This window comes from Sturnira hondurensis, unplaced genomic scaffold, assembly GCF_014824575.4.
Source record: "Sturnira hondurensis isolate 20B ecotype Veracruz unplaced genomic scaffold, ASM1482457v3 Scaffold0017394, whole genome shotgun sequence".
Lineage (NCBI taxonomy): Eukaryota > Metazoa > Chordata > Mammalia > Chiroptera > Phyllostomidae > Sturnira > Sturnira hondurensis.
In genome coordinates this window covers 9,385,972-9,413,306 of record NW_028090025.1, presented here as the reverse complement: position 1 = coordinate 9,413,306, position 27,335 = coordinate 9,385,972, and the positions used below count along the sequence as shown (strand labels likewise).

Here is a 27,335-nt window from a genome sequence, read left to right as displayed (position 1 = left end):
ATTTAAAACATTAAAAAACGGGGTTAGGTCATTTTTTTTAAGATTTTATTTATTTATTTATTTATTTTTAGAGGGGAAGGAGAGAGGGAGAGAAACATCAATATATGGTTGCCTTTTGTGCATCCCCTGCTGGTAGTTAGCCTGCAAGGAATCGGTTTGCAACCCAGGCATGTGCCCTGACTGGGAATCAAACCGCCATCGTCTGGTTCGCAGGCCCGCGCTAAATCCACTGAGCTACGCCAGCCAGGGCATTGGGGTAAGGTCATTTTAATTCCTATTCTAAATGGTACTTAAGCCATGGTCCTCATTTTCTGTGTAAAAATGTGATGGAAACAGAAAACTATGAAAGTACAGTGAAGACTTGTAATATTGTTTTAACTTCTAGGCAAATTTCCTCAGAAACACCCGCCTCAGAGGAACGGACTCGTACACCTGACTCAAGCTCTGGATGCTAGTTACGCTCCGGCCCCTAGCGGTTCCTGGAGAGGAAAGGGCGGGGCCGCCCGTAGTGCGCATGCGTCAAAGTCCACGGTCTGGGAGTGGCCACTCTAGGCAGCAGGGAGGTCGCTGGGTTGAGGGGGCTGGGAAACAGTGCGACCTCTCTCATCTATGGTCGGGAGGGCCAGGCACTCTTCTTGGCAGTCTTAAGTTACTTCCGGGAGTGAAGCTGCCCACTCCTCCTCTGCTTCCGCAGGGTCCAGGCAGGGGGCGACGGCCGGGTGAGCCTCGGAATGAGCGCAGAGGTAAGCAGCCCCGCGACCGATGATAGAGAGTGGGCGACCCGGGCCCGATGTAAGGGCGGGATGTGGAGGACGGGCATGGGGTTAGAGGTCCGAGGACGCACGCGGGGCTCTCCTGAGCAGTTGCAGTCCTGGGCTCGAGGCTTGGACCCCAACTTGGCCAACTTCCCCGTCTCTCCCGAGAAGCCCACGTCGGCACCGCTGGTCTCTGGGCCTCGCCTCTGTCCGCTCCGGGATTAGCGTCAGCCTCTCTCCCCAGAATCTGCCCAGGGTGAGAAGGAGGGGGTGTCGTTTCCACATACCTGGTGGGGAGACGATGGAGCGCCTGTCCCCAAGGAGCACCTGCTGCAGACTACGAGAATACGTACGGAATCGATTAGGCTCCTGATGTCAGGCTGGGCTTCAGGTCTAATTGACGAAGCACTACATGCCATGCAAGACGAAACGATTACTCCCCTTTTAAAATACGGTAACGGGCCCTGGTTGGGTGGCTCAGTTGGTTGGAGCGTGTCGTCCCGCACACCAAAAGGTTGTGGGTTCCGTCCCTGGTTGCGCATGAGAGGCAACGCATCGATCTCTCTCTCTTATTAATAAATACATTCTCAAAAAATAGGGTACCGAAGGCGGAAGTGAAACCACACACTCACAGTGGGATTAGGCTGGAACCAGTTCTGTGATCCCAAGCTTACGGACAAAAGTCTGAGTTTGTGCAAAAGGAAGTTTTCCTTAGGAAAAAAACAGCAAGTGAAATTCAGTCTGTAGGTCTAACTGGTAATCTTTGGTAGGGCAAGAGGCAGCCCTGTCAGTGCCCGAGAGGGCTGCCCTCCTACTTTGGTGGAAAGGATAAAGTGAGAGCCCACTAGCTGTTGTCCCCTCAAATGTCGCTGTTGAGCCCTCCCCGCCGAAGCCCATTGGTTGGTTCATTGCGGGTGGCCCTCCTGTCACGCTGTGAAAGACCAATACGAAAGAGGTTTACTCTCCCCTCCACCCTCAGGCATACCCCACAGCCTGTGCTGACTGCAAGTGCTGAAGGAGTTGTTTGGTTTGTTTTTGTTATGGCTGTTTTGTAAACAGCTAACCTGGGTATACCTTGTGCTCTATGGTGCTGACAATTTACGTAGCTGGCACTCAGTAAACACAACTATTAATAATTATTTTAATACCACCGTACACCTGACTTTTTGAATAGGTATAGATAGAAGTTATCACTTAAACCTCATTCACAGCAGCCCTGGCTGGTGAAGCTCAGTGGATTGAGCGCGGGCCTGCGAACCACACGATCGCGGTTCATTCCCAGTCAGGGCACATGCCCGGGTTGCAGGCCAGTTCCCAGCAGGGGACTCTACATTGATATTTCTCTTCTTCTCTCCTTCCCTTCCCATCTAAAGATAAATAAATAACAATTTTTTTAAAAAGCAGATATTCTCCTGAACTTACAAGTGGGAAATAAGAGGCTGACAAGTGGGAAATAAGAGCCTTAGGGAGAATAAATGGGACCTGCTTTGGAACCCAAGTCTCATTTCCATGACCAAGTCTCATTTCCATGACCATACTGACTAAACTATACCAACTTCTCCAGGGACATTATAGTCTGTGAAATTGCAAAACGTGCAATAAAGATTAAGTTAGTGCATTAGTGCAATGCAGGAAGGATTAATTTGAGTGTGGGGGCAGTTAGTCATTAAAGACATTCAAATGAAAGTTAATTTGGGTCTTGTCAGCTTGACACTTCTGACTCAGATGGTGAAAGTTAATTTGGGTCTTGTCAGCTGGACACTTCTGACTCAGATGGTGTGGAACTGTTATGGATGGAAAGAACAGTGTGATATGGAAAGATGAGCAAGGAGCAGGAATTAATATATGGGACTAGAGTATGAATAGGTGAATAGTAGGGGATAATCACAATAATAGTAATAGTTAACACTTAAATTGCATGTAATATGATGTCCCAGGCACTATTCTGAGGGCTATGCACAGGTAAATTTATTTAATCCACAACTCAGTCAGGAAGATACTATGAACATCTCCATTTTACAGATAGGGAAACTGAGGGACAGAGTTTAGGTGACTTGCTTGAGGTCACACAACTAATCATTAGTGGAGCTGGGGTTTGAACTTAGTCATTCTGACTGCTGAATTTGTACTTTTTAAAATTTATGTTGATTGTGAGCAGGCTGTACATACTCTTTTTTTAAAGATTTTACTTACTTAGAGGGAAGGGAGGGCGGCAGAGAGGGAGAGAAACATCAATGTGTGACAGAGACATGGATGGGTTTCCTCTGCATGCCCCCAACTGGGGACCTGGTCCATAACCCAGGCATGTGCCTTGACCAGGAATCAAACCAGCAACCTTTCACTTTGCCGGAGGATGCCCAACCCACTGAGCCAAGCCAGTCAGGGCCATGAGGACAAGCTTCCAACTATGGGTTTTAATTTCTTCTGAAATTTTTTTATTCGAAAACCATTCTGATCATTCATGGTCCAAGAACATTAAAATAATAAACCAGAAAGAAACAGATGTAAAAGATCTGTTAAACATTGGATCTGTTTAAGATCCATAAACATCTGTTAAAGATCTGTTTAAGATCCATAAACATCTGTTAAATGGATCTTCAAACATTGCAGCCAGTGACACCGTGCTTACCTATGGTCTCGCTGACGCTGAGGTCAAACCACAGTGGCTACCAAATCATTCAGCAGAGTTTCCTTAACTGAACTGTTGGAAACTATCAGTTTGAGCCCTATTGACTAATTTTTTCAAGCTCTGAATAGTTGTTGGGATCTCAGCAGGTGTTGGAGGAATCAGCTCAACTTTGGTATAGTGCCAGAATGTGGCCAATCCCAGCTTGGAGTAAGTCACCACAGCATTTACCAGCACTGGGACCTGCTCTGTGAGGTTATGGACAAATTGGGCTATGGGTCTAGGATGGAAATTCTGCAGCCCAAACAGCTAGATGAATGTCTATGGGTTTTAATTTCTCATGTTGAAAAGGTTCTGAGAAAAGGAAGGGCTGCATCAGAATTGTGTTTTAGGAGGATGGTTTGGGCAGTGGTGAGAGGAAGGACTGAAGAGAAGAGCAATGGGGATTAGAAATGTTATTGAAACTTTATTTTGTTTACACCTTTCCCATTCCTTATCTGAAACATATTTAGGGCATGTAAGTGTTTATTTGTACAGGCATGCTTCAGAAATATTGCAGGTTTGGTTTTGGTTCTAGGCCACAGCAATAAAGTATCACAATAAAGCAAGTTGTAATCTTTTGCCCGGTGGAGGGCCTCACCTTTAATTTGTAAAAAAACAACACATGTGAAGTGCATTAAATTGAAGTACAATAAAACAAGATCTGCCTGCATGAACAGCTGTCTAGTTCCCAAACTTTGTGTGCATAAGAATCTCATGCACAGGAGTTAGTTTGTTTAACATGTACATTCCTGGCCCTCTCACTCAGATGCCATTTTGATATCCTGTTTCCCAGATATCACCAAGCTTTCCGGGTGATTCTGATGGAGGTTCTAAGAAATTATGGAGTCAAATTTTTGTTGGTTTCATTTTCATCTCCAAATCTGTAGAGCCCAGCTTTGTGCTAGCAAATCTCAGGTTTGGTAATGGAATTCTGTGAGTTGGTTTCTGACCTCAGGGAGCTCAGAATTTGGTTGAGGAGGCTAAGACTACTCAAACATTAGTGTACAAGAAGCATAAGGGCAAGCTAAACCTGAAAAGGATACCTCGTTTTATAGTATGTAAATCATAACAATGGTTTAAAAATAACACGTAAGGCATTGTTTACTGGTACATACTAGTAGTTTTTGGATCACTTTCTGAGTTGTTGGGTATCTACAGCATTGAATACAAGATAGGTTATTAAGTTAAATGCCACATAACAGAAATGACAGAGGAAAGTCTCTAGAGAGAGCCAGGACAGCCTTCTCACTGTGCTCTCCTCTTGCCCAATACTGCTCACACATAGTAAATCACAGGGCCTCAAAGACCAGGCAGCAAATCACCAGGCCTCAAAGTTCAAGCAGCGAATCACCAGGCCTCAAAGTTCAGGCAGCAAGTCAGTATTCAGTGAGCTGGCTACCTTTGCCCTAGTGATTTCTGACCTAATCCAGAAAGAAAATCTGTTTGGACTTGGAAAAACACAAGGTTTAGTACGGTAAGAGCCTGGAAATGCTTCTCGTATTAGTGAAAGACAGTTTTTGCCACATGCAAGAAGTGCACTTAGTGGTCTCCTTAGTGCTGTTTCTGACCCTTGCCTTGCTTACATTTGGGCACATTTTTAAAAATTTCATAGTCACAGTGGTCACGCTTTAAACATTTAATAATGTCTATAGTATTCTACCAGTGTTTATTTTTTAGTGTATTTTATTGATTATGCTATTAACAGTTGTCCCACTTTTTTCTCACCTTTGTCCTCCTCTGCCCTGTACCCCACGTCCCTCCAGCGTTCCCCTTCCTTAGTTCATGTCCATGTGTCATACATATAAGTTCTTTGGCTTCTCCATTTCCTATACTGTTCTTAACATCCCCGTCTATTTTGTACCTACTATTTATGCTTCTTACTCCTTGTACCTTTTCCCCCATTCTCCCCTGCCCCCTCCCTGCTGATAACCCTCCATGTGATCTCCATTTCTGTGATTCTGTTCCTGTTCTAGTTGTTTACGTAGTTTGTTTGTTTTTTTTAAGATTTTATTTGTTCATTTTTAGACAGAGGGGAAGGGAAGGAGAGATGGAGAGAAACATCAGTGTGTGGTTGCCTCTCACGCTCCCCCTGCTGGGGACTTAGCCCACAACCCAAACTTGTGTCCTGACTGGGAATGGAACTGGCGACCCTCTGGTTCTCAGCCCACACCCAATCCACTGAGCTACACCAGTCAGGGCTGCTTAGTTCGTTTTGTTTTTGTTTTTTAGGTTCAGTTGTGAGTTTCTGTTTTTTAGGTTCTTGATAGTTGTGAGTTTGTTGTCATTTTACTGTTCATAGTTTTGATCCTTTTCTTAGATAAGTCCTTTTAACATTTCATATAATAAGGACTTGGTGATGATGAACTCCTTTAACTTGACCTTATCTAGGAATGCTCTTCCATTCTGAATGATAACTTTGCTGGATAGAGCAATCTTGGATGTAGGTCCTTGCCTGTCATGACTTGGAATGTTTCTTTACAGCCCCTTCTTGCCTGTAAGGTTTCTTTTGAGAAATCAGGTGATAGTCTTATGGGAATGCCTTCATAGGTAACTGTCTCTTTTTCTCTTACTGCTTTTAAAATTCTCTCCTTATCCTTAACCTTGGCTGATGCAATTATGATGTGCCTTGGTGTGTTCTTCCTTAGGTCCAACTTCTTTGGGAGACTGAGATTCCTGGACTTCCTGAAAGTCCGTTTCCTTTGCCAGATTGGGGAAGTTTTTCATGATTTTTTCAAATAAGTTTTCAATTTCTTGGTCTTCTTCTCCTTCTGGCACCCCTATGATTCAGATGTTGGAACATTTAAAAATGTCCTGGAGGTTCCTAAGTCTCCTCATTTTTTCGAATTCGTGTTTCTTCATTCTGTTCTGGTTGAATGTTTATTTCTTCCTTCTGCTCCAAATTGTGGATATGGATCCCAGTTTCCTTCCCTTCACTGTTGGTTCCCTGTATATTTTTCTTTATTTCACTTTGCATAGCCTTTACTTGTTTTATTTTGTGGCCATACTCAGTTATTTCTGTGAGCATCCTGATTACCAGTGTTTTAAACTCTGCCTCTGATAGGTTAGCTATCTCCCCATCACTTACTTTTTTCCTGAAGTTTTGATCTGTTCTTTCATTTGGACCATATTTCTTTGACCGGGTGCACCTGTTTCATTGTAAGTGACAGAGCCTTAGTTATTCACCAGGGCAGGGCAACCCACTTGATTGTGTTGTGGTGCAGTCTGGACAAATGTTTCTTCCTTAATTCTTTGGTTGTTAGACTTCCATACAGTATGATTTTCTGGCAGTTCTGGGGTTTATTTTGTTTGTTTTAAAATTGGTTCTTGTCCTTCCTTTGGTTGTGCAAAGAAGCAAAGCATATCTACCTATTCCTCCATCTTGGCCGTAAGTTCTGCCAGTGTTTATAGTTGTGCTCCCAGAGGCAACTTGGGTGCAAGAAGTGGGGTGCTCCCAACCACCCTCACCCCTATTTCTATTGTGAATGTTTTTGCTTATTTATCTTGTGGAACAGCATACTCACCTTAAAAATCACACACAGGAGTAGTTCATGTTCCAAAATGCAGTGTTGTTAGATTCTAATTTGTTTTCTTTAATTTGGGTTTCTCAGCTTTGCATATTAGCTCTGTGATGTGGCCTAGATGATAAGGAACAAATCAGTCCTTTGAACTGATAGCTGTTATTGATTACATTGTTAGGATAATGTAGTGTTGTAAGGATAGGCTTTAAGCCAGGCCAGGATTTGGACCTTCATTTTCTCATCTTAAAATGAAGGTGATAGTAATAATTATACTATAGCATTGTTATGCTTTTCACATTATAAGGGCTCAGTAAATATTAGCAATTGTCATTATTTCTGGAGTCAGGTGATATGTAATGAGAAGAAATAGTCTAGTTGAAGACCCATATAAAGCCAAAATCTTTTTATTGCAGTGAACGTATTTGCTAAGAAATTATTGAGATCCTAATTATGGGGCTGAAATTTCTCAAAATTTGCCTCTCAAAGTATTATTCCTAAAACATTAGGTATGTACTGGTCACAAGTGTCTTGCTGAATGAAGAGGTAGAACCATACTTATATACTACTGAACAAAGCAGTTTGAAGATTATGATCTCTCTGAGAGTTAACAGTCATCACATAATGAGAACTTTATAAGCTAAGGTATAAAAACTCTTAACTTTGATAAACTCAATAAAAATGATTATATTAATTGACTTTCTTAAATGTTGGTTGAGTGGCTAGAGAATTAACAGGTCGCAGCATAGGAACCATAAGATGGTAGTGCTTTGGAAAACCCATAGGTAAGTACTTGACCGGGTCAAACAGCTTTATTTCTAAGTAGGTCAAGTTCATTCCAGGTTCTTTAGTTACACAGAATTAATTATTGGGAGATTGTTTGTATCCCAGCCCCCCGCCCCACTTTGTTTCTTAGATTTTTTCAGATAACTATGTGTCAATTAGGTATTTCTTTGGAGGAACATAGAAAAGGTTATGGTGATAGATATCTCAGAATTGCTGAAGTCGTTGGAGACTGTGATAATTGTTTCTTATTAGTTGAGCCAACAGACCAAACCATGAACATTTCAGAAAAGGTTAATAATACAATTTGTTCATATATGTATATTCATGCCATATTTCACATATCAATACTTTCTAAGATTGTATGCCATTTCTTGACACTGAAATTTTACAGATGCTATGTTTATCAAGAAGCATATCTGTCTGGGTGTTTTAAAAGTCATATCAGTGAGCTATTAAAACAAGTTGATTCAATGGCATGGGCACAAGAACAACTTGAAGGATTCCTCACTTGTATGGGTTGGGAAGTGTCACCCAGCTGGCGTGTGATATGGAAGAAGGGACCACAATTACTGAACACTTCTAAGTGCCAGAGCCGACATGGGTCCTCTTAATGCTATGACAGCCCTGTGAGGTAGGCAGCAGTAACCCCTCCCTTGCATATGCCAGTGTGAGACTTGGAAAGAATGAATTATTTCTCCATGATCTCTTGGCTCCTAAATAGTGGAGCTAGGACTCAGAATCTGTCTTCAGATTTTAAAACTGAGGTACATTATACTGTCTCTCAGAATGAAAAAGTAAATAACAACAACAAAAAATTAAAGTAAGTGTCTTTAAAGGCCTTGTATGAAATATTTGATTCATGGAAGAACCCACAAAAACTTACTGTATTCATTTTGCCCTAGGACTCTGGGGATATGATGACAATAAAGCCTACTTAGAATTTTTAGACTTAATCCCTGCCTTCAGGTTCTGAGCCTTTCACACACAATCTACTGAGCTGGGTTATCTAGTCTTAGAGTCTAAAGCAGAATAGCAGTAATTTTAAAAATTGTCGAAGACTTAGTAGGCCATCACTTTCTCGGCAATGGTGAGTAACAACCTGACAGCAAATCAAGAAATAGGAAAACTGCCCAGGCCGGGTGGCTCAGTTGGTTGGAGCATTGTCCAGGGCACCGAAAGGTTGTGGTTCCATCCCCAGTCAGGAGGCAACCTGTTGATGTTTCTCTCTAACATCAGTGTTTCTTTCTCTTACTCTCACTCTCTCTCTCCCCCCTCCCTCTCCCCCTCCTTCCCCCTCCCTCCCCCTCCCTCTCCTTCCTTCTCTCCTTCCCCTTCTTCCCCCTCCCCTCAGTCACTGCCTTCCTCCTTTCCTCTCTCCCTAAAATCAATAAGCATATCCTCAGGTAAGGATTAAGAAGAGAGAGAGACAGACAGGAAGACTGTAAGCTTACCAGTCTAAGGCCAGTTAATCTAGAAACATCATACACTGAAGGCCTCACCTTATGGGACAGAGCATGGAAATTCAGTTATCTCCAGGGATCAGGCAAGTAACAGAAATGAGGAAAACAGGTGGGTAAGGACTGAGGCAAACTGAAGCCCCACTTGCCCTGTCTGAAGGGGCCAGTGTTGTTACTCAGTTTGAGATGATTCTTGTCATGCAAAATGAGAGCCCTGTGTTACCAGACTTTTGGGGTTTTTTGAAAAGAAGCCAGGAATCTGGATTTTTATGTGAAGTCTTATTTTTAAAACTATTGGTACCCAATTTGAGAGAGAGAGAGAGGAGGAAAGAAGAAGGGGGAGAGAAAGAGAAAGACCCTGTGAAAGAAAGCCTGCTTGCAGGCTTGTCACCACAGTGGAGTGGTGGCTGCCAATGCTGTGACTGTTCCAGGTCAGGGAGGGTGGGTGCTTACAAGCATAAGTCCACACCACTGCAGACAGGCTCACCTGGACTCATTATAACCACTGTAAGAAGCAAAGGGGTGTAGTAGATTAAGAAAGCCTTCATCCTAGTGGGTAAACAGGAGTTCTTAACCTTTTCTAGGTCTTGGTCCCTTTTGAGAGCCTAATAAAAACTACAGATTTCCTTTAGGAAACTGATCATATTACACGCCCAAAAGCAGAAACTCAAGCTTGGCATGTAATTTCAGAATATGCATAGACCTACTGAAGCACCTTTATAGACATCAGTTGAAGACTGAACTTTTTGTCAGAAACTGCTGCTCTTCAGAGTGACTCTGTCTCCAGAAGTTTTGCTCTACTGTTCAGCGAGTGTTCAACCTATTGGTTTAAGCTTGTTTCTGCAGATTGGTAGACTTTTCCAAACTCACGCATTCTTCTCATTAGTTTTGAACTTGGTAATTAACACTGACAATGATGAAACATAAATCACGTTGTATACATTTGAACAGGGCACTGAGGAGTGGGAGTGGAGTGACTCTTACCCCAGTCCGTGTCTCAACAGGCTTTCCTCATGCCTCTGGGACAAGAGGAGAAGGCCAGGAGGCCACAGGGATGCCCTAACACACACACACTTGTGAAGGAGCTCAGAAAGAGCCAGGAACCTGGAAGCTTCAGTCTGCTGATTAGTGTGCCTAGAACAGCTGTAAGCATCCTGAGGCACCTGGGCCCTCTCCTCAAAGAGGCCTTCAATCCTTGCCAGTGTAGGGGAGTGTGTTTACCCAAGTGAGAACACCGCAGCTGGGAACTCCAGTGTCTGATTTTGTTACTAAAGGGGCACTTTCATCCTTTAAAAGGACTGGTTTGTTTTGTTTTTTTTTTAATGAAAGCAATCCAAATACAGATAGAAATAGCAGAAGAGATCAGCTGAATTTGGTTAAGATGTATAGTTTTCCCATTAGCTTTTACTTTCTGAATTTAGGGTAAAATGAAACTAGCCAAATTCCTAAGATGTACTCAAAGTCTATGCAGTGTGTTTAGATTGTGAATTTGATCCTCGGTTGGGGCAAGAAATGGGAGGCAACCTGTGGATGTTTCTCCCTCGTGTTGATGTTTCTCTCCCACTCTCTCTAAAATCAATAAACATATCCCTGGTAAGGATTTAAAAAAAAACAGAAAAAGGGTGTCCTTTCCAATGGACACCCGAAAAGCATATAATATTGAATGTCAACTATAATTGAAAAATAACTTTTTCAAAGAACATTGATTCAGTGATACAAATGACCTATATCTGAGGCTTAATATGGACTCTTCTGCTCTTCAAGTACTCATAAAAATTCTTAAAATCTTTTAAAAAATCACTCAGTGGAATAAATACTATTACCACCCCCAATATACATGAGAAAGCTGAGACTCCAAGTTGATAAAGGACAGAGGTGTGGGGTAAGAACCCAGGCAGCCTCTTTACAATAGTGACATTGAGAAACTCACCCACTAGTGCCTACACTATGATAATATCGGAAATAGTATAAATAATCATTTATTTTTTTAAATATATTTTATCAATTATGCTATTATAGCTGTGCCATTTTTTTCCTTCTCTTTATTCTCCTCTACCACCCTCCCACCAACATTCCCCCCTTAGTTCATGTCCATGGGTCATACATATGAGTAATTTGGCTTCTCCATTTCCTATACTATTGTTAACTTCCATGTGATAACCCTCCATGTGATCTCCATTTCTGTGATTCTGTTCTTGTTCTAGTTGTTTGCTTAGTCTGTATTTTTAGGTTTTGTTGTTGATAGTTGTGAGTTAGATGTCATTTTACTGTTCATAGTTTTGATCTTCTTTTTCTTAGATAAGTCCCTTTAACATTTCATATAATAAGGGCTTGGTGATGATGAACTCCTTTAACTTGACCTTATCTGAGAGGCACTTTATCTGCCCACCCCATTCTAAATGATAGCTTTGCTAGATAGAGTAATCTCGGATGTGGGTCCTTGCCTGTCATGACTTTGAATACTTCTTTCCAGCCCCTTCTTGGCCTGTAAGGTTTCTTTTGAGAAATCAGCTCAGAGTCTTATGGGAACTCCTTTGTAGGTAACTCTCTCCTTTTCTCTTGCTGCTTTTAAGGTTCTCTCCTTATCTTTAATCCTGGGTAGTGTAATTATGATGTGCCTTGGTGTGTGCTTCTTTGAGTCCAACTTCGTTGGGACTCTCTGAGCTTCCTGGATTTCCTGGAAGTCTATTTCCTTTGCTAGATTGGGGAAGTTCTCCTTCATGATTTTTTCAAATAAGCTTTCAATTTTTGTTCTTCCTCTTCTCCTTCTGGCACGCCTATGATTTGGATGTTGGAACATTTAAAGTTGTCCTGGAGGTTCCTAAGCCTCTGCGCTCATTTTTGAATTCTTGTTTCTTCATTCTGTTCTGGTTTAATGTTTAGTTCTTCTCTGTTCCAGATCATTGATTTGAATCCCTGTTTCTTTCCATTTACTGTTGGTTTCCTATATATTTCTCTTTATTTCACTTTGCATAGCCTTAACTTTTTCCTCTATTCTGCAACCATCCTCAACCATTTCTGTGAGCATCCTGATTACCAGTGTTTTGAATTGTTGAGCATCTAATAGGTTGATTATCTCGTCATCACTTAGTTTTATTTTTGGAGCTTTAATCTGTTCTTTCATTTGGGCCTTTTTTTTTTTTTTTTTTGTCTCAAGGCACCTGTTACGTACGTAATAAGGGGCAGAGCCTTAGGGTATTCACCAGAGCAGGGCAACCCACTAGTAGCTATTTTCTTGTGCTATATGGGGGAGGAGTCCCAGAGGGAACAATGCCCTGCTTGGCTCTCAACAGGCTTTCAGTCCCTTCTCCTGCTACCCACAGCAAATTGGGCCCTTCTGATGCTGGTCCCCAGGTGAGTGGGTTTGTGTACGTTCTAGGACCCTGTGGGTCTCTCCAATGAACTCCTGTGAGGCTGGGAGTTTATCCCACCACTGCAACCCATAGAAGTTTTTACAGCCAGAAGTTTTGAGTCTTTTCCCATGCTGGAACCCTGGGTTGTGTGGTTTCTCACTCCCCAGTTGTTCCCCCTAGTTCATCTGCATGCAAATGTGGGACCATTCAGTCCTCCAGCTGCCTCCTTGCCACTTGTCTTCTCTGCCCCAGCTGCCTGTCTCTGCCCCTCCTGCCGGTCTGAATGAATGTTTCTTCTTTAACTCCTTGGTTATTGGACTCTACACAGTTCAATTTTCTGGCAGCTCTGGTTATTTTTTTATTTTATTTTAAAAGATTTTATTTACTTATTTCTAGAGAGAGGTGAAGGAAAGGAGAAAGGAGGAGAGTGAAACATCCCTGTGTGGTTGCCTCTCCTGCACCCCCTAGGGACAGGGCCTGCAGCCCAGGCATGTACCCTGACTTGGAATCAAACCGGCAACGCTTTGGTTTGCAGGCCTACGCTCAATCCACTAAGCTACACCAGCCAGGGCTATTTTTGATTTTTAAATATATTGCTGTCCTTCTTTTGGTTGTGCAAGGAGGCAAAGTGTATCTACCTACACCTCCATCTTGGTTGGAAGTCCAATAATCATTTCTTTAGCCCCTGTTTATACCACACCATCCTAGCCACTTTACTCTCACTGTCTCTAATCCTCAAAGGAAGTCTTGAAAGTTTGTATTGTTCTCACCATTTCACCATTGAGAAAAACGCTCAGAGAGCTCGGGTAACTTATATATAGTCACAGAGCTAGTGAGTAGGAGAGTTGAGATTCTGACTCCGCGGTATTTGCCATTATACTACATTTAAAAAAAAAAATGTCCTGCCCTGGCTGGCGTAGCTCAGTGGATTGAGTGCGGGCCTGCGAACCAGACGATCGCAGTTCAATTCCCAGTCAGGGCACATGCCTGGGTTGCAGGCCAGTTCCTTGCAGGCTAACTACCAGCAGAGGACGCACAAAAGGCAACCATACATTGATGTTTCTCTCCCTTTCTCCTTACCCTCTAAAGATAAATTAAAAAAAAAAAAATGTCCTGAGACCCAGATGAGAATGAGAAGAGAACGGTCCCTTGCCATTTGCATATTAGAGACATTAGCATGTTTCCCTGGCACCAACTTGACCTGATCCAGAGAGCATCATGTGCATGTTTGGGCTGATTTGGGGGCAAAGGTAATGTGAAGCCATGCAGGCTGATCTGGCACAGGGTACCTCAACAACAAGACTTTGCTCACTTACTGGAACTGCTCTTGTGGGAGCCTCTGAAATGAAATGTTTATAAAACAAATAATTACCTAATGGAAAGGAAGATTTATTTGGGCAAAATGTGTTATTTACATGAAATCCATTTGTTATTGCCAACTCCAGACAGTTTACTGGACCAAGAAGCTAGTTTATATAAAGTCAGACACACTGAAAGGATTTTAATTGAGAAATTGAGGCTAGAGAAATTACATTTTTGAAAGAAGTTAGTAAAAGAGTAGGATCTAGAAATCTCTACACCACTCAAGTCTATTGAAATTTCCACTACATTATTTTGCTTTACCTAATTTTCAAAAGTAAGACATGTAGTCCAGAAAGAAATTCAATGATATCCATGTGCTTTTTGGAATGTAAGTTTTTAGAAATCAGATTTGTCACATTTAAAAATGAGCTTTAATTGAATGGCAGTAATCTCAAATACTTACTAAACTATTTGTCCTGTTTCTGTTGCTGTCTCTCTTTTTCTAGATTTAATGATGCTTTGCAGCAGTTTTTTAAGTCTGAAACTTTCTGTGCCTGTGGATCCCAGAATTCGCTAAGAGATGGAGGAGGCTCAGCAAAATGATCTGAACACAATGACCCTTGAGAAAGATGACTCTCTCGAGAGCACCAGCCCTCAGATTTCTGTTAGTGAATTTTCTTGCCACTGCTGTTACGACATCCTGGTTAACCCCACCACCTTGAACTGTGGGCATAGCTTCTGCCGGCACTGCCTGGCTTTATGGTGGGCCTCTTCGAAGAAAACAGAGTGTCCAGAATGCAGAGAAAAATGGGAAGGTTTCCCCAAAGTCAATATTCTCCTCAGGTATGCTCCGTCCATAGTGGTAGCATATACAGCTTGTTCGATGTGGTTTGTCTTAATGGTGCAGCCATGTTTGAAAAGGCCAGAGGCACAGAGCTGCCCTCCGCCGTGGTCCTTCTGGATCTGCTGGATGTGAATCCGGGAGCCCAAGGACCTGAAAATCCAGACTCCCTTCCTCATAGGTGACTGTGATTTGCTTATTATTTATTATAAGTAAATGAAAGAAATTCTAGTTATCAGACCACTGTGTGTAATTCATTGTTGTATAATACTTTTTCATCGGTTTGTATTCACTGAGAACGCCCTAAGTCTAATGGGAAAAATGGTGTAAGTGTACCATTCTGAATAACTGGTTTGATGCCGATTTTCAGTCTTTGACGAGGCTGTGTACCAGCCGTTACATTAGTCGAGGTGGGCTCTCGTGTGCAGCACCGCACGGCAAGCGGCAGGACCTCTCAGTTGGCAATTATTCCATTCATGATGTTCATGATGTTTAACGTTCTTTGGGGATATTGCTTATTGCGAGATCTTTGAGGCTAAATTCCTTGTCTCTTCTTCTGTTGTCTTGCTATCAACAGAATACCATAAGTTCCATGAAAACATTAACACCACATTCAGGAGATGTATTTACAAACACCTTGCTTTTACCTGGCAGCCTTGTTTCACCTGAATGTTAATCTTAAATTGAAGGCAGATTCTCCGGTTGTGTGTAGTTGAGAATGAAAAGAACCCTGTTGGTCTTTTCACTTACTACTGAACTTCACTTTTTTTCTACATGAATGTTTAATTACCTAAGCAATACATATATACATTCATTTGTTTATGTTTAAAAATATATTAGAGCGTTTCTGATAAAGCTAAAGATCCTTTTGACCCCTCCCCCAACTTACCCTCCCTTCCTTTTCCCCAGAGGAACTTCTTTTGACTTAGTTGTGATTTCTTTCAGATTTTTAAAAATATTTGTATTTACATATGTGCCAATAGGAAATGCACACATTTTCTCATCAGTGGTAGTCTATCTGTATAGTTCTGAAGTTTACCGTTTTCACTCATTGTCTTAAATTTGCCCATCTTGATAAGCAGTGATATCCAGTGAGTTCATTTTTAAACTACCTAATGTTCCGTCGTATGATAGACCATGTTTTATTTAACTGTTTTCCTAAAAGTGGACATGTAGGTCATTTCCGATTTTTGTTGTTTCCAAAGTACTAGAGTACTTGCATATTATTAAATGTTCACAGTTTTATTTTGGCTCTTAAACATTATAAGTGTATTTGATAAAACATCTCTCTTGTGATTTTTTTTCTGTTCTCCATAGGGATGCCATTGAAAAATTATTTCCTGATGCCATTAGAATGCGATTTGAAGACATTCAGCAGAACAGTGACATAGTCCAGAGTCTCGCAGCCTTTCAGAAATACGGGAATGATCAGATTCCTTTAGCTCCTAACACTGGCCGAGTGAATCAGCAAAGAGGAGGGGGATTCTTTTCAGGAGTGCTCACAGCTTTAACTGGTGTGGCAGTAAGTTTATGGCTTTTTCTCTGTCCCCCACCCTCCCACAGCTTGTATTGAAATCAGTTCTGTTGAAATACACCTAAATGATTGATGACATTGCTGCATGTGGTAGTTCAGTGCATGCACTGAAATCTGCTGGGTTGTGTGATTCTTTGGGGATGTTGCTTACTCAGAGTAGACAGCGTAATTGTCAGAGCCCAGTGAATGTTAACTTTATCTCATTTCATCTTCCTCATAGCCTATGCAATAGGGACCATTATTATTCCCATTTCAGAGATAAGGAAATAGGTGATAAAACTGGAATTTGAGACAATGTCTGCCTTGATGATAGAGTCTTGAGCACACCACTTAACTAATTTATCGTGGTAATATTTATTTCCTTTTTTTAAAAGTTCCATGCAAAAGAAATCTAAATGTTACACACTTTTCAGTAGAAAAGATACATGAGTTAGTTATGTTGGCCAGGTCGGTGGGGTCATGGGAGCAGTGCACCCAGGTGTCCTATGATGAGTCCTTCTGCTGTATCTGTTCCCTCACAGCCCAGCGATCATCAGACAGATGAGCCTGCCAGGAGCTGTGCCTCCCCAGAGCTGTGCTTTCTGGTTCTCTAGCGGTGGCGTTGCCCTGCTTCTGTGTACAGACTTGGCATCATTCCCTGCGAACTTGGCTTTTCCTTTCCCTGCCTCACACTCACATATTTGGAAACTGGCATCTCTGACTTGTCTGTGTCTTAAGATCCCTGTCACTTCTCCCCAGGTGGTCCTGCTCGTGTATCACTGGAGCAGCAGGGAATCTGAGCATGACCTCCTGGTCCACAAGGCTGTGGCCAAATGGACAGCAGAAGAAGTTGTCCTCTGGCTGGAGCAGCTGGGCCCTTGGGCCTCTCTCTACAGGGACAGGTTTTTATCTGAAAGAGTAAATGGAAGGTGAGGAACAAAACCTTTGACACGTCACTGACATTTTTTAAAATAGCTTTATTGAGATATTATTTACATAGCAGAATGTTCATTTTAAATGTCATTTTAAAGTGTACAGTCAGTGGTTTTTAATATATTCATAGATATGTACTGACATTACCACAGTCAAGTTTTAGAACATTTTCATCACCCCCCAAATGAAACTCTTACCCTTTAGCGGTCCATCCTTGTTGCAGCCCATCCTTGTTTTCCCCTCACTCCGCCCATGTACCACCATTCTACTTTCTATCTCTGTGGGTTTGCCTGTTCAGAGTATTTCATGAATGGTGTCATGCAACACATGGCCTTGTCTGTCCTGCCTTTTTACTTAGCATCATGTTTTCAGGGTTCATGCAAGTTGCAGCCTCTGTCAGTGCTTCATCTTTATGGCTGAATGATATTCCTTCTTGTGGTCATACCAGTTTATTTACCCATTCTTCAGCTGATGGGCATTTGGGTTGATTCCAGGCTGGAGCTGTGGTGAACAATGCTACAGTGATCATTTGTGTACAAGTTATTGTGTGGGTATATATTTCAGCACTCTCTTGGAGTGGAATTGCTGGGTCATGTGGTAACTCTATGTTTAACTTTTTGAGGAACTGTCAGATTGTTTCCCAAAGTGGCTGTACCATTTTATGTCACTTAAATTTTAATTTGTTGCTTTCTTATAAAAATAGCATATATTTATTATTTATTTTAAAATAACAACATAGAACTAAAGGATATTGGATGAAATACCTTGGACTCCTACTCTTCAGAAAAAAACACTGTTAACATCTGCTGGAGTCTATTCAATTGATCTCTACCAAAACATATTTGGGTTGTTTCCTTTTCCTTATCTAGGCAGCTTCATACAACATTGTAGCAAGTACTTGGAGGAACTCATTAATATAAGGAATTCACCACTCTCTGGCCTCTAAGAGGCCTGCCTCTGCCCGTCAACAAACCCCTACGCGTTCTAGAGCAGTGTCCATCTTTGTCGGGGCTCCTCCTTCCCTTGGAGGGACTGTGTAGGGATGTTTCTTAGAACACCATGCAGCTCCGAGAGTAGCAGCTCTCTAAGCTGCTTGTTTCAGACTTGAACTCCCCTTACTGTCTCACCTCCCACCCCAGTCACTTTCCCCCCCTGTACCGAGCTTCCACTGTTTGACTGTCCTTTGTGGAAACCAGAGTGCTCCCACTGTAATTGACTAGGGGGTTTTTTTGCTTTGTAAACATTATTGTGTTCCCTCCCACAGCCCAGAACTGTGGCTTTAAAAAAAAATTCTTTAGCTAGATAATAAAAGATATCTTTGTATAACTGTCATTTTTCTGGAGGGTAGGTTCATAAAACTGGAATTGCTGGGTCAGAGGGAGTAAGCAAGCCTTTACCACCTAAGTAAGCGTGCCCAGGTCACCCACAACAGTACGTCAGGACACATTCCTCCAGTGGTGACTATAGTGGGCTCATCTGCCATCGCACAGGGGTGCTTACGGTGCATCACTGCAGGTGGATTTGTGTTTTCTCTCTTTTGTTTTTTAAGGTGATTTTTTCAATTGATTTTTAGAGGGAGAAACATCAATTTATTGTTCTACTTATTTATACACTCATTGGGTGATGCCCTGACCAGGGACTCAATTGCAACATTGGTATATTAGGATGATGCTTTAACCAACTGAGCTACCTGGCCAGAGCCAGATTTGTGTTTTCTGATGAAAGAACAGATAGGAGATCTACAATCATTTTTATTAAATAATTACCCCAAAGCAACTGCTACTAATGTCATAATGTTTTACTGGCTTTCTTTCCAATATTTTTCCTGTACACATACACATACACACACACTTTAAAAAACAGAAATGGGTTGAGGGGTGGGGGATATAAGGGGACTAAAATGTAATGTAAAAGAAATGACAATAGGATTAAATTTTTAATAAAACAGAAATGTGCCCTGGCTGGTGTGCCTCAGTGGATTGAGTGCTGGCCTGTGAATTGAAGGTCACCAGTTCGATTCTCAGTCAGGGTACACGCCTGGGTTGCAGGCCAGGTTCCCAGTAGGAGGTGCGCTAGAGGCAACCACACATTGATGTTTCTCTCCCTTTCTTTCTCCCTCCCTTCTCCTCTCTAAAAATAAACAAAAATTTTTTTAAAATGTGGGAGAGGTCAGAGTGCATAGCTGAAAGATCAAAGGTTAGGAGCAAAGCAGCCCTGAGTATTCCTTGAGTAGGAATACTCAAGTACAGTCACTTTATGTAAAGTCACTTTGTTTCCCTGAGCCAGTTTTCTCATCCAAAACATGGGCATGAGGCCACCTACCCTGCAGAATTGTTAAATAGGTCAGTGAAGATTTATGAAAGTATTTTCAGATAGTCAATGGCAAATAGTAAGCAGTGGTTTGCTATTATTAATGGTATTTCAGCCCTTGCCTGAGTGGCTCAGTTGGCTGGATGTCATGGTACAGGGCAAAAGGTCACCACTCCGGTTCCTCGTTGGACTATATGCCTGGGTTGTGGGCTAAGTCCCTGATTGGGGCACGTGTGAGAGACAACCAGTTGATGTTTCTCTCGTACATGAATGTTTCTGTCCCTCTCTTCTCCACTTCCCCTCTCTCTAAAAATAAAAAAAATCTTTAAAAAATTATATTTCATATTATAGTAATTATCTTGCCTCAAGGCTGAAGTATTTGTGTTGATAAGATGGAACTCTTTGGAAAGTTTGCTTCCAGTACATAACCTCAACAGAATTCTATTCCCTTCCCACCACAGATTGCTTTTAACTTTGACAGAGGAAGAATTTTCAAGAGCGCCATATACCATAGAAAACAGCAGCCACAGAAGAGCCATCCTCATGGAATTGGAGCGCGTCAAAGCCTTAGGCGTGAAGCCCCCCCAAAATCTCTGGGAATATAAGGTGAACTCTTTATTTTTTTTAATTTTATTTTAATTGTTGTTCAAGTACAGTTTTCTGTCTTTTACTCCCATCCCAGCCCACCCACCCAACCCTCTCCACCTCCCTCCCATTTCCACCCCCCTAGTTTTTGTCCACATGCCCTTTATACTTGTTCTATAAACCCTTCACCCTTTTCCCCTGAAATTCCCTCCCCTCTCCCCTCTGGTCACTGTCAGCCTGTTCTCTATTCTCTTTGTGTTTTTTTTTCTTTTTTAATGTAAAAAAGTGTAGAGAACAATGCAGCAATCACCTGCACACCCACTGCTTAAGAAAACATCACAGCCATGATTGAAGCCCTGCCTCCCCACCCTCCCTATAGGTCCCACACTCCTACAGCCAGGTGCACCTCTTTTCCGGGCGTGTTTTCCTGCTTATATTATGTGTCTGCAAGTACTAGGGGCATTTTCCTGTAGATTGTCAACCTTAATGTGTGAGGCATGAACTGAGCTTGTCTTTCTGCCAGTAGTGTCTATCTCTTTGGCTCTCGTTCGCTCGTTTCCTCTTGTGCGCAGTGGCACACAAGCACAACTAGGTGACAGTTTATGCATTCTCCTGTTGGTGAATACTGAGATTGTTTCTATCTCTGCTCTTAGACACTGCTGCTGTGGACATTTTTTGAAAGTTCTTATGCTCATACACAAGAGTTTCTTTATGGTGTACTAAGGGAAAAGGTTACTAGGTCATAAACAATGTACATCTTCACTAAATGTTGGTAAATTGTTCTTCAGTACAACTGCACCAACAGGTTCTCCTTCACAGAGAGGATTTTGCAAATACTGTACTATAAACCAAATATTCTATTTTTAAATTTGGTGTAGAGTATCTGAAATATTCTGACTAAGACTCTAAAAAAGACATCATGGAGAAAAAAAATTTAATTATAAATAACCAGTAAGTTTATGGGGAGGAAAATGCTCACTCGTAATGAAAGAAGTGTATAAATAACCAGAAGGCATTTTTTTTTTTACTTTTGTCAAGGATAAAGACACTCAATAATATGAAGAAAAAGGCACAAAATGTTTAGAATCTTTTTTTCATTTAACATATCATTAGCATTATCTGAAACTTCTTATATTCATTCTTCAATCCTTCAATATCTACTGCAACATCATTACTTAATTTGCAGATTTTACATTTCTCTGTCATACAATGCAACGCCAAACATTTTGTGCATAAAGCCTTCTGCACTTAAGATTATACATTTTTAAGACTGATACATTTTGCAAAACTGCTTTCCAAAAAGGTTGTGTTTTATTAGCAGTGCTTCAGAGAATTCTTCCCATCACCCCTTCTCCTCCCAGCTGTGAAGAGATTGGAACGTTGTGTAATGTAGCCTCAAGATTGACCACATAGCCTCTTGTCTTCATTCATTCCTTGTCTATGCAAACCACACAAAAAAAGCCTGATGGCAGAGGGTGTGAGGTTGCAGATGTAATGTGTGTGGGAGCTGGCCACCATGGTGGTGACATGGCCTTGAATCCACCTCATCCCCTGCAGGCCGTGAACCCAGGCAGGTCCCTCTTCCTGCTGTATGCCCTCAAGAGCTCCCCCAGACTTGGTCTGCTGTACCTCTACCTGTTTGACTACACCGACACCTTCCTACCTTTCATCCACACCATCTGCCCTCTGCAGGAAGACAGCTCTGGGGAAGACATCATCACCAAGCTTCTGGTAGGTCTGCAAAGTGCCTTGAATGAAGTTGTTCTACCATTTCTCATTGTGGTATGGAACTAGAGACCTGGCTGTAGCCTATCATGGAAGAGCAAACAACAGCCAGCTTTCATTTGGATTTTGCAAGGAGAGCCCCTACAAAAGAAAATAAGAAGGAACTTCTCCACTCCCAGAAGCCTGTTTTGTTTCCAGCATTGCATAGCAAGAGGCGTTGCCCTCTGGACTTGAAATATTTAGAGGGGGAAAAACCAGCATTGCTTCTATTATAAAAGATAGGATAGGTCCCAGTTGTTTGAGAGTTAGATTTATGAGTCTGCCAGCCTGGTGATCTGTCTCTCAATAGGATCCCCAAAGGATGGTTTCTTGCCTTACCCCACAAGGCAAGGGTAGTGCCTGTCCTGTTGACCTCAGAACAGTAGGCCGTTGTCCAGCTCATTGATGGGGGTTTTCATGTCACCTAAGATGGTTACCTACCATGGCTCTGTTTCTTCAGTATGACCCATGAATCCTTCAGAGTTATTGGTGGATCCCATTGACCACAGGTGATTTCTGTGTCTAGTTGGTCATTTGAGGGTATGTTGTCCTTTGCATTGCTGCTCTTGGGGCAGTCCTTCTGATCTGTTTATTTCCAAAAGTCACAGAGATACAGGACTTGTCATGTATGACCCATACCCATAAATGTTGAAATACAATTCCTAAATCTTCAAATAACCTTTTTTAGATATTTCAGTCAAGTACCTGCCTATTTGAGTTCAGCCTTGGAAGTAGTTTAAAGCCTGCTGATTAGCCCCTTTGCACAGTGTTCTTCTCATCACCACTTCCCAGCTGTTGTTACCTGCCCTTCTGGACTGGGAGCACAGACCACCTGACCTTTCCATTTTAACAAGCCCCAGCACCCCTGCCGGCTTATCAGGCTACCCTGTTTCTTGGAATACTCAGTGTCTGCTGCATCATACACAGTCTTGCTGAGCTTCCATTAGCTTCTAGATGCCTATGAGTTGTCTAAGTACTTTTGTTAATTTTCTCAAGGTTTGTGTTTAATTTTTCTACGACCTAGTACCATTCTACCACAACTAAGATGTTGAATTTAGGAAACTGAGCTACACACACAGTGGAGAAAAAAATTTTTAAACTGGTCAATTTCAGTTCATTTCAACCCCATTTTTTATGACTCATGCTTCGATTTTTACTTCTGAACTTCCACAATTATATAACAAGCATCTCCCAGTTTGACCTCTTTGGTAACATTTAGCCAATGTAAGATTATTACAAGGTGAATTGATGGATGGAAATTTCATTTTAGATTGTTTGTGAGGGGTTGTTTTAATAAATATAAAACTCACTGAGATAACCGCAGTACTATATTTTGTGTAAAATTCAGTCCTCGTAATTTGTGTGTTTATTTTTTATTTATTTGTATGTTATTTTTAAAGGATCTTAGAGAGCCCACATGGAAGCAGTGGAGAGAATTTCTTGTCAAATACTCCTTCCTTCCTTACCAGCTGATTGCTGAATTTGCTTGGGACTGGCTGGAAGTCCATTATTGGACATCACGGTTTCTCATTGTCAATGCCATGTTACTCTCAGTTCTGGAATTATTCTCCTTTTGGAGGATCTGGTCAAGAAGTGAGCTGAAGTAAGTGTGTTTTTATGTTGGAGACGGCTGGGGCAACAGGGACTAGAAAAGGCATTTTTGAAGTATTACTCAGACATGAAGACTCCTTGTCCTCTGGTTTAGAAACACCTACTTAAACAGCAGATAGGAAAAATTGTGTTGTGTTTGTAGGGTGGGGAGGTTTTCACAGTGCTCATTATTAAAGTGTTTCTCCATGTATCTTACCCCTACATAATCTGCCATGTGATCCCTGGGGGTGGAGGGTGTGCCTGAAGAATTTTAATAATTAGGGAATAAAAAAGTGAGACATGAGGGTACTTTTTGGAAAACAGCATTGTGATAGAGCATAGAGATCTGATGAGGAATTCTGTAGACACAAGTTCTAATCCTGCTCTACCACCAACTGGAAGAGTAACAGTTTCTCTGAATGTGTAAAATGAGAATTGGACTGGACAGCCACGAGGTTAGGGTGCTTGGTTGCAAGTAACAGAAACCAACCTAAATTGGCTTTCCTAAAAAGAAAAACGCCCAGTTAAGGCATCTGTTGTGGCTGGCCCCAAAGACCCATGTGTTATTGTTAGGACTGACCAGACACCCATGCTATTATTAGGACTGACTGTTTGTCTCCCACTTGAAGCTCTGCTCTTTGCTGTTTGTTCAGCCTCAGGCAGCTCTCTTCATGGCGGCGGGGTGGGGGTGGGGCGGGGGGGTGGCTCAGTCACTCCAGGCGTAGGTCAGAGCAGCTTAGCAGCTTAGCTTGTGAAAGGAGAGCACTTCTTTCCCTGTACTACGTATGAAAGTCTCACGCTCACATGCCTTTGCTCTGATTGGTCCAGCCTGAGTCACATGCTCACCTGAACCCATCACTTGGTGCAGGGATATGCTAATTGAATTTACTGAGATGACCCTCTTCTGGGCTCTTGTTGCTCAGGCTCAAGGCATGCACTCATTCCCCAACCAGGGGCCAACTCCAACCCCACTCAGACCACATGGAAAAGAACCAGAAAGAGGCACCCCAAAGGAAAACTCAAAAGGGTTTCCAGAAGAAGGGGGATGGCTGCTTGGCACGCAAAAGTCACACATCACTTCACCAGTATCCTTGAAGCCTGAAGCATCCTGTAACTCAAAGGGCTCTTGACTTTGTCAGTCAAGAGCAGCCTTAAAATAGTTCTGAGAACCTGACAAAGGTCTCCCTCTTTTATTTCAATTTAGTGAACTAATTTCTTCTCACACAGTTAATTGAGCCCCTACAGTGTCCCTGGCTCAATTCTGGGCACTGCAGATCTTTTGATAAAAAAAAGACAGACCGTCTGTACTCTGAAAGTATACGGCCTGTCAGAGAAAATATGTATGTAAGATACATACAAATGTGATACAGTGAGGAAGCAGGTGGGGTTGGGGCTGTAACCCCAACCTGTGTTGGGATCCAGGGATCCCTCACCTGGAGCCCTGAGGCAGCACTGTGTCAGCTGCATCCTGGGGGTGGACGATTGGTCAGGCAAAGGCACAGTCTCAGGGACAGAAAGCAAGGTCCTCGCAGCACAGGCGACCTGGGAATTGGCCCAGGGGCTGAGCACTTTGGTGTCATCATTAGGATCACCATCACTATGCCGCCTTTCAAATGCTTCTCTTCTTCTTTCAGGACTGTACCTCAGAGGATGTGGAGCCATTTTTGGAAAGTCTCAACACAGGGGCTTTTTGTGGCTATGTTCTGGCCCCTCATTCCTCAGTTTGTTTGCAACTGTTTATTTTACTGGGCCCTGTACTTCAACCCAATTATTAACATTGATCTTGTGGTCAAGGAAGTCCGACGGCTGGAAACCCAAGTGTTGTGAGTGACACTGCTCAGGCTCTGAGGGATTCTTGCAGCCTCCCTGGCGGCTGAGCTTTGAGGCTTAAGTGAAGGGGCAGTGGGGTGAGAACTGACTTCCTGTTTCCTCACCCTGGAAAACAAGGTGCTGCTTTCTCTGTCAAAGACTGTAACCAGGTCCTCTCTCCCTCTGCCCGTGCCATTGTGGCAGCAGAGACTGACGTCCCAGAGCTGGGCAGACACAGCAGTAGCACCTCGCACCTAACCGCCTTGCTCACAGGAACTTAAGAGGCCCAGTCCCCTGCGGCCTGCAAGGACCCAGGGTTCTCAGAAGATGGGTGGGCGCCACCAGAAGGCTGCCGCAGCAGCAGTCCTGGGTGCCCTCACCTCAGTGGCTAACAGAAGCTGCCAGGGCAGGTTGGAGTCCTGAGACTGAGCCCGAGCAGGCTCGTTGGCGCCAGGCCTGTCCTCTTAAGTCTAGTGTAGGAAAATGAGAGACTTTGTCATAGGCATAGACAGTTGCACATAAAAAATACAGAGGAAAACCCAAAATCCAACAGACAATTCTTACTGAAAATGAGTTGCTAGGAAGTTGAAGAGTTAACCCTCTAAAGGATTTGGTCTGAGACTAGAATGATGGTTAGACTTAACCTGTTTCCAACTTCTGGTCATTGAAAGTTTGGACCCCTTTCTCGGGGTCGGGAGGGGCTGAGGGGGATGTCGGGATATTAAGGAGAATAATTCACACCAGGCTGAGCTGCCTCAGTGCTACTTAAAATTGTTTGCGGGGGTGGGAGGTTGCTTTGTTTGTTTTTAAGAATTTAATCTGTAAAATCCAGGATAGTTCTTTTGTTCAATGAAATGTTTTATACATTGACCTCACACTGTATAATTTTTATCTTCTCATTCTGATGTATAAAACAGCAAATATAATTACACCAAATGCTGTAATTGTAAATGTGAATGAGATGAAGTATGCCTCTTCCTTCTGGTTTGAAAGCAGCAGGTGTGAAATGGGACCCATCTGAAGATAGGCCCACAGAGATAAGCTTGCATCCAAAGTGTTTTTTGTGACACTATGAACCATTCATTAATCCTTTGTATCTTTGAAGCTTTCACTCAAACTTTGCATCTGAAAGTTTGAAGAAATTACTTGAAATAAAAATAAAGGTCTTTAATAAAGATAAAATTTCTAGAGAGACATGTTCAGAAAACATGATGAAAATCAGAATTGCTCAATAAAACCTCCAGTCCTGCTGAAGTCCCCTTGCTTCCCTGCCTGATGGGAGTGTTGAGCCAAGGAGCCACCCTTAAGGTATCTTAAGTGAACGGGAGAATGGTTTTTTCCCTCAAGTGTTTGCTGTCAGGCCCCAGGGCTGCCTGACTTTATCTGCATGACGCTCAACCTGCCAGAGACTGCACTACAGGTTTGGGGATATTGCAATATTCACACACCCCTGGTCTCCTACCTTCTGGGGTTCCTGTTCTCCTTTCCAGATAAAGAGATGGGGGCTGAGCGGCACTGGTGGGGTTGGGCCCAGGCTGGACCACAGGTTGCCTGACTCCCAGTCCATTGTCCCCCACGCCCTCCCCACATCCTGCTGCAAAGATGAGTGACACCCACATCTGCTCAGGGGAGCAGAGCAAAGGAGACCTGGCCTAGAGCCAATGGGCTGAGCTGGACTCCCACTCTACTGCCAGTAGGAGGATGGGCACCTCAGAGCCAGGGCCACAGCCCCTCACTTCCCTTGGACCCCCCCAATCACAGCAAGCTGCATGTGTCAAACAGGGGTATCTATTTAAAATATTCCAACCCTATGATGTAAGAATTTCATTTCTGCCAATCTGGGTTAAGGAATAATGAAAAGGAGTAGTGAGGAATGGCAAAGATTTATTCAGAGGCATCACCAACATGTGAATAATTTATCAAAATAGGAAATATCACCAAATATTGTAAAGTTAGTAGTTTATAAAATGGTATCTAATGTAGCTTTTTAAAATGTAGCTTCCAAGGATTTTTTAATAACAAAAGCTTATAGAAAACATAAAATAAGTCTCAACTACATTTTTAAAAGTTATAGAAAATGCCCTGACTCCTGTGGCTCATTGGGGTGTCATCTTGCAAAGCGAAAGGTCACTGGTTCAATTCCCAGTCAGGGCA

The 27,335-nt window shown here is 42.5% G+C and overlaps 1 protein-coding gene across 5 annotated transcripts; it reads left to right on the top strand.

Moving 5' to 3' along the window:
• Positions 1-396: 396 nt before the first annotated feature.
• Positions 397-26,373, top strand: BFAR (bifunctional apoptosis regulator). Of its 5 annotated transcripts, XM_037067660.1 has the most exons (9): positions 1,033-1,104; positions 8,627-8,690; positions 14,343-14,679; positions 15,995-16,199; positions 16,950-17,119; positions 19,895-20,039; positions 21,576-21,749; positions 23,183-23,385; positions 25,007-26,373. In XM_037067660.1, exons 3-9 carry the CDS (start codon positions 14,417-14,419, stop codon positions 25,197-25,199), a joined length of 1,353 nt encoding a protein of 450 aa, XP_036923555.1. In that variant the 5' UTR covers positions 1,033-1,104; positions 8,627-8,690; positions 14,343-14,416; the 3' UTR covers positions 25,200-26,373. The 5 variants fall into 5 exon arrangements, with proteins under 5 accessions (XP_036923557.1, XP_036923554.1, XP_036923556.1 ...); XM_037067659.1 differs by lacking the exons at positions 1,033-1,104; positions 8,627-8,690 and adding an exon at positions 398-743; XM_037067661.1 differs by lacking the exon at positions 8,627-8,690 and having other exon boundaries at positions 1,023-1,104.
• The last annotated feature ends 962 nt before the right edge of the window (positions 26,374-27,335 follow it).

Excerpts from the sequence above, each read along its gene's own strand:
- BFAR (XM_037067659.1), top strand. The coding sequence starts at position 14,417 with ATGGAGGAGGCTCAGCAAAATGATCTGAACACAATGACCCTTGAGAAA. Across the intron at positions 20,040-21,575 it reads AAAATCTCTGGGAATATAAG|GCCGTGAACCCAGGCAGGTC; the intron begins GTGAACTCTTTA and ends CATCCCCTGCAG. Across the intron at positions 21,750-23,182 it reads ACATCATCACCAAGCTTCTG|GATCTTAGAGAGCCCACATG; the intron begins GTAGGTCTGCAA and ends TTATTTTTAAAG.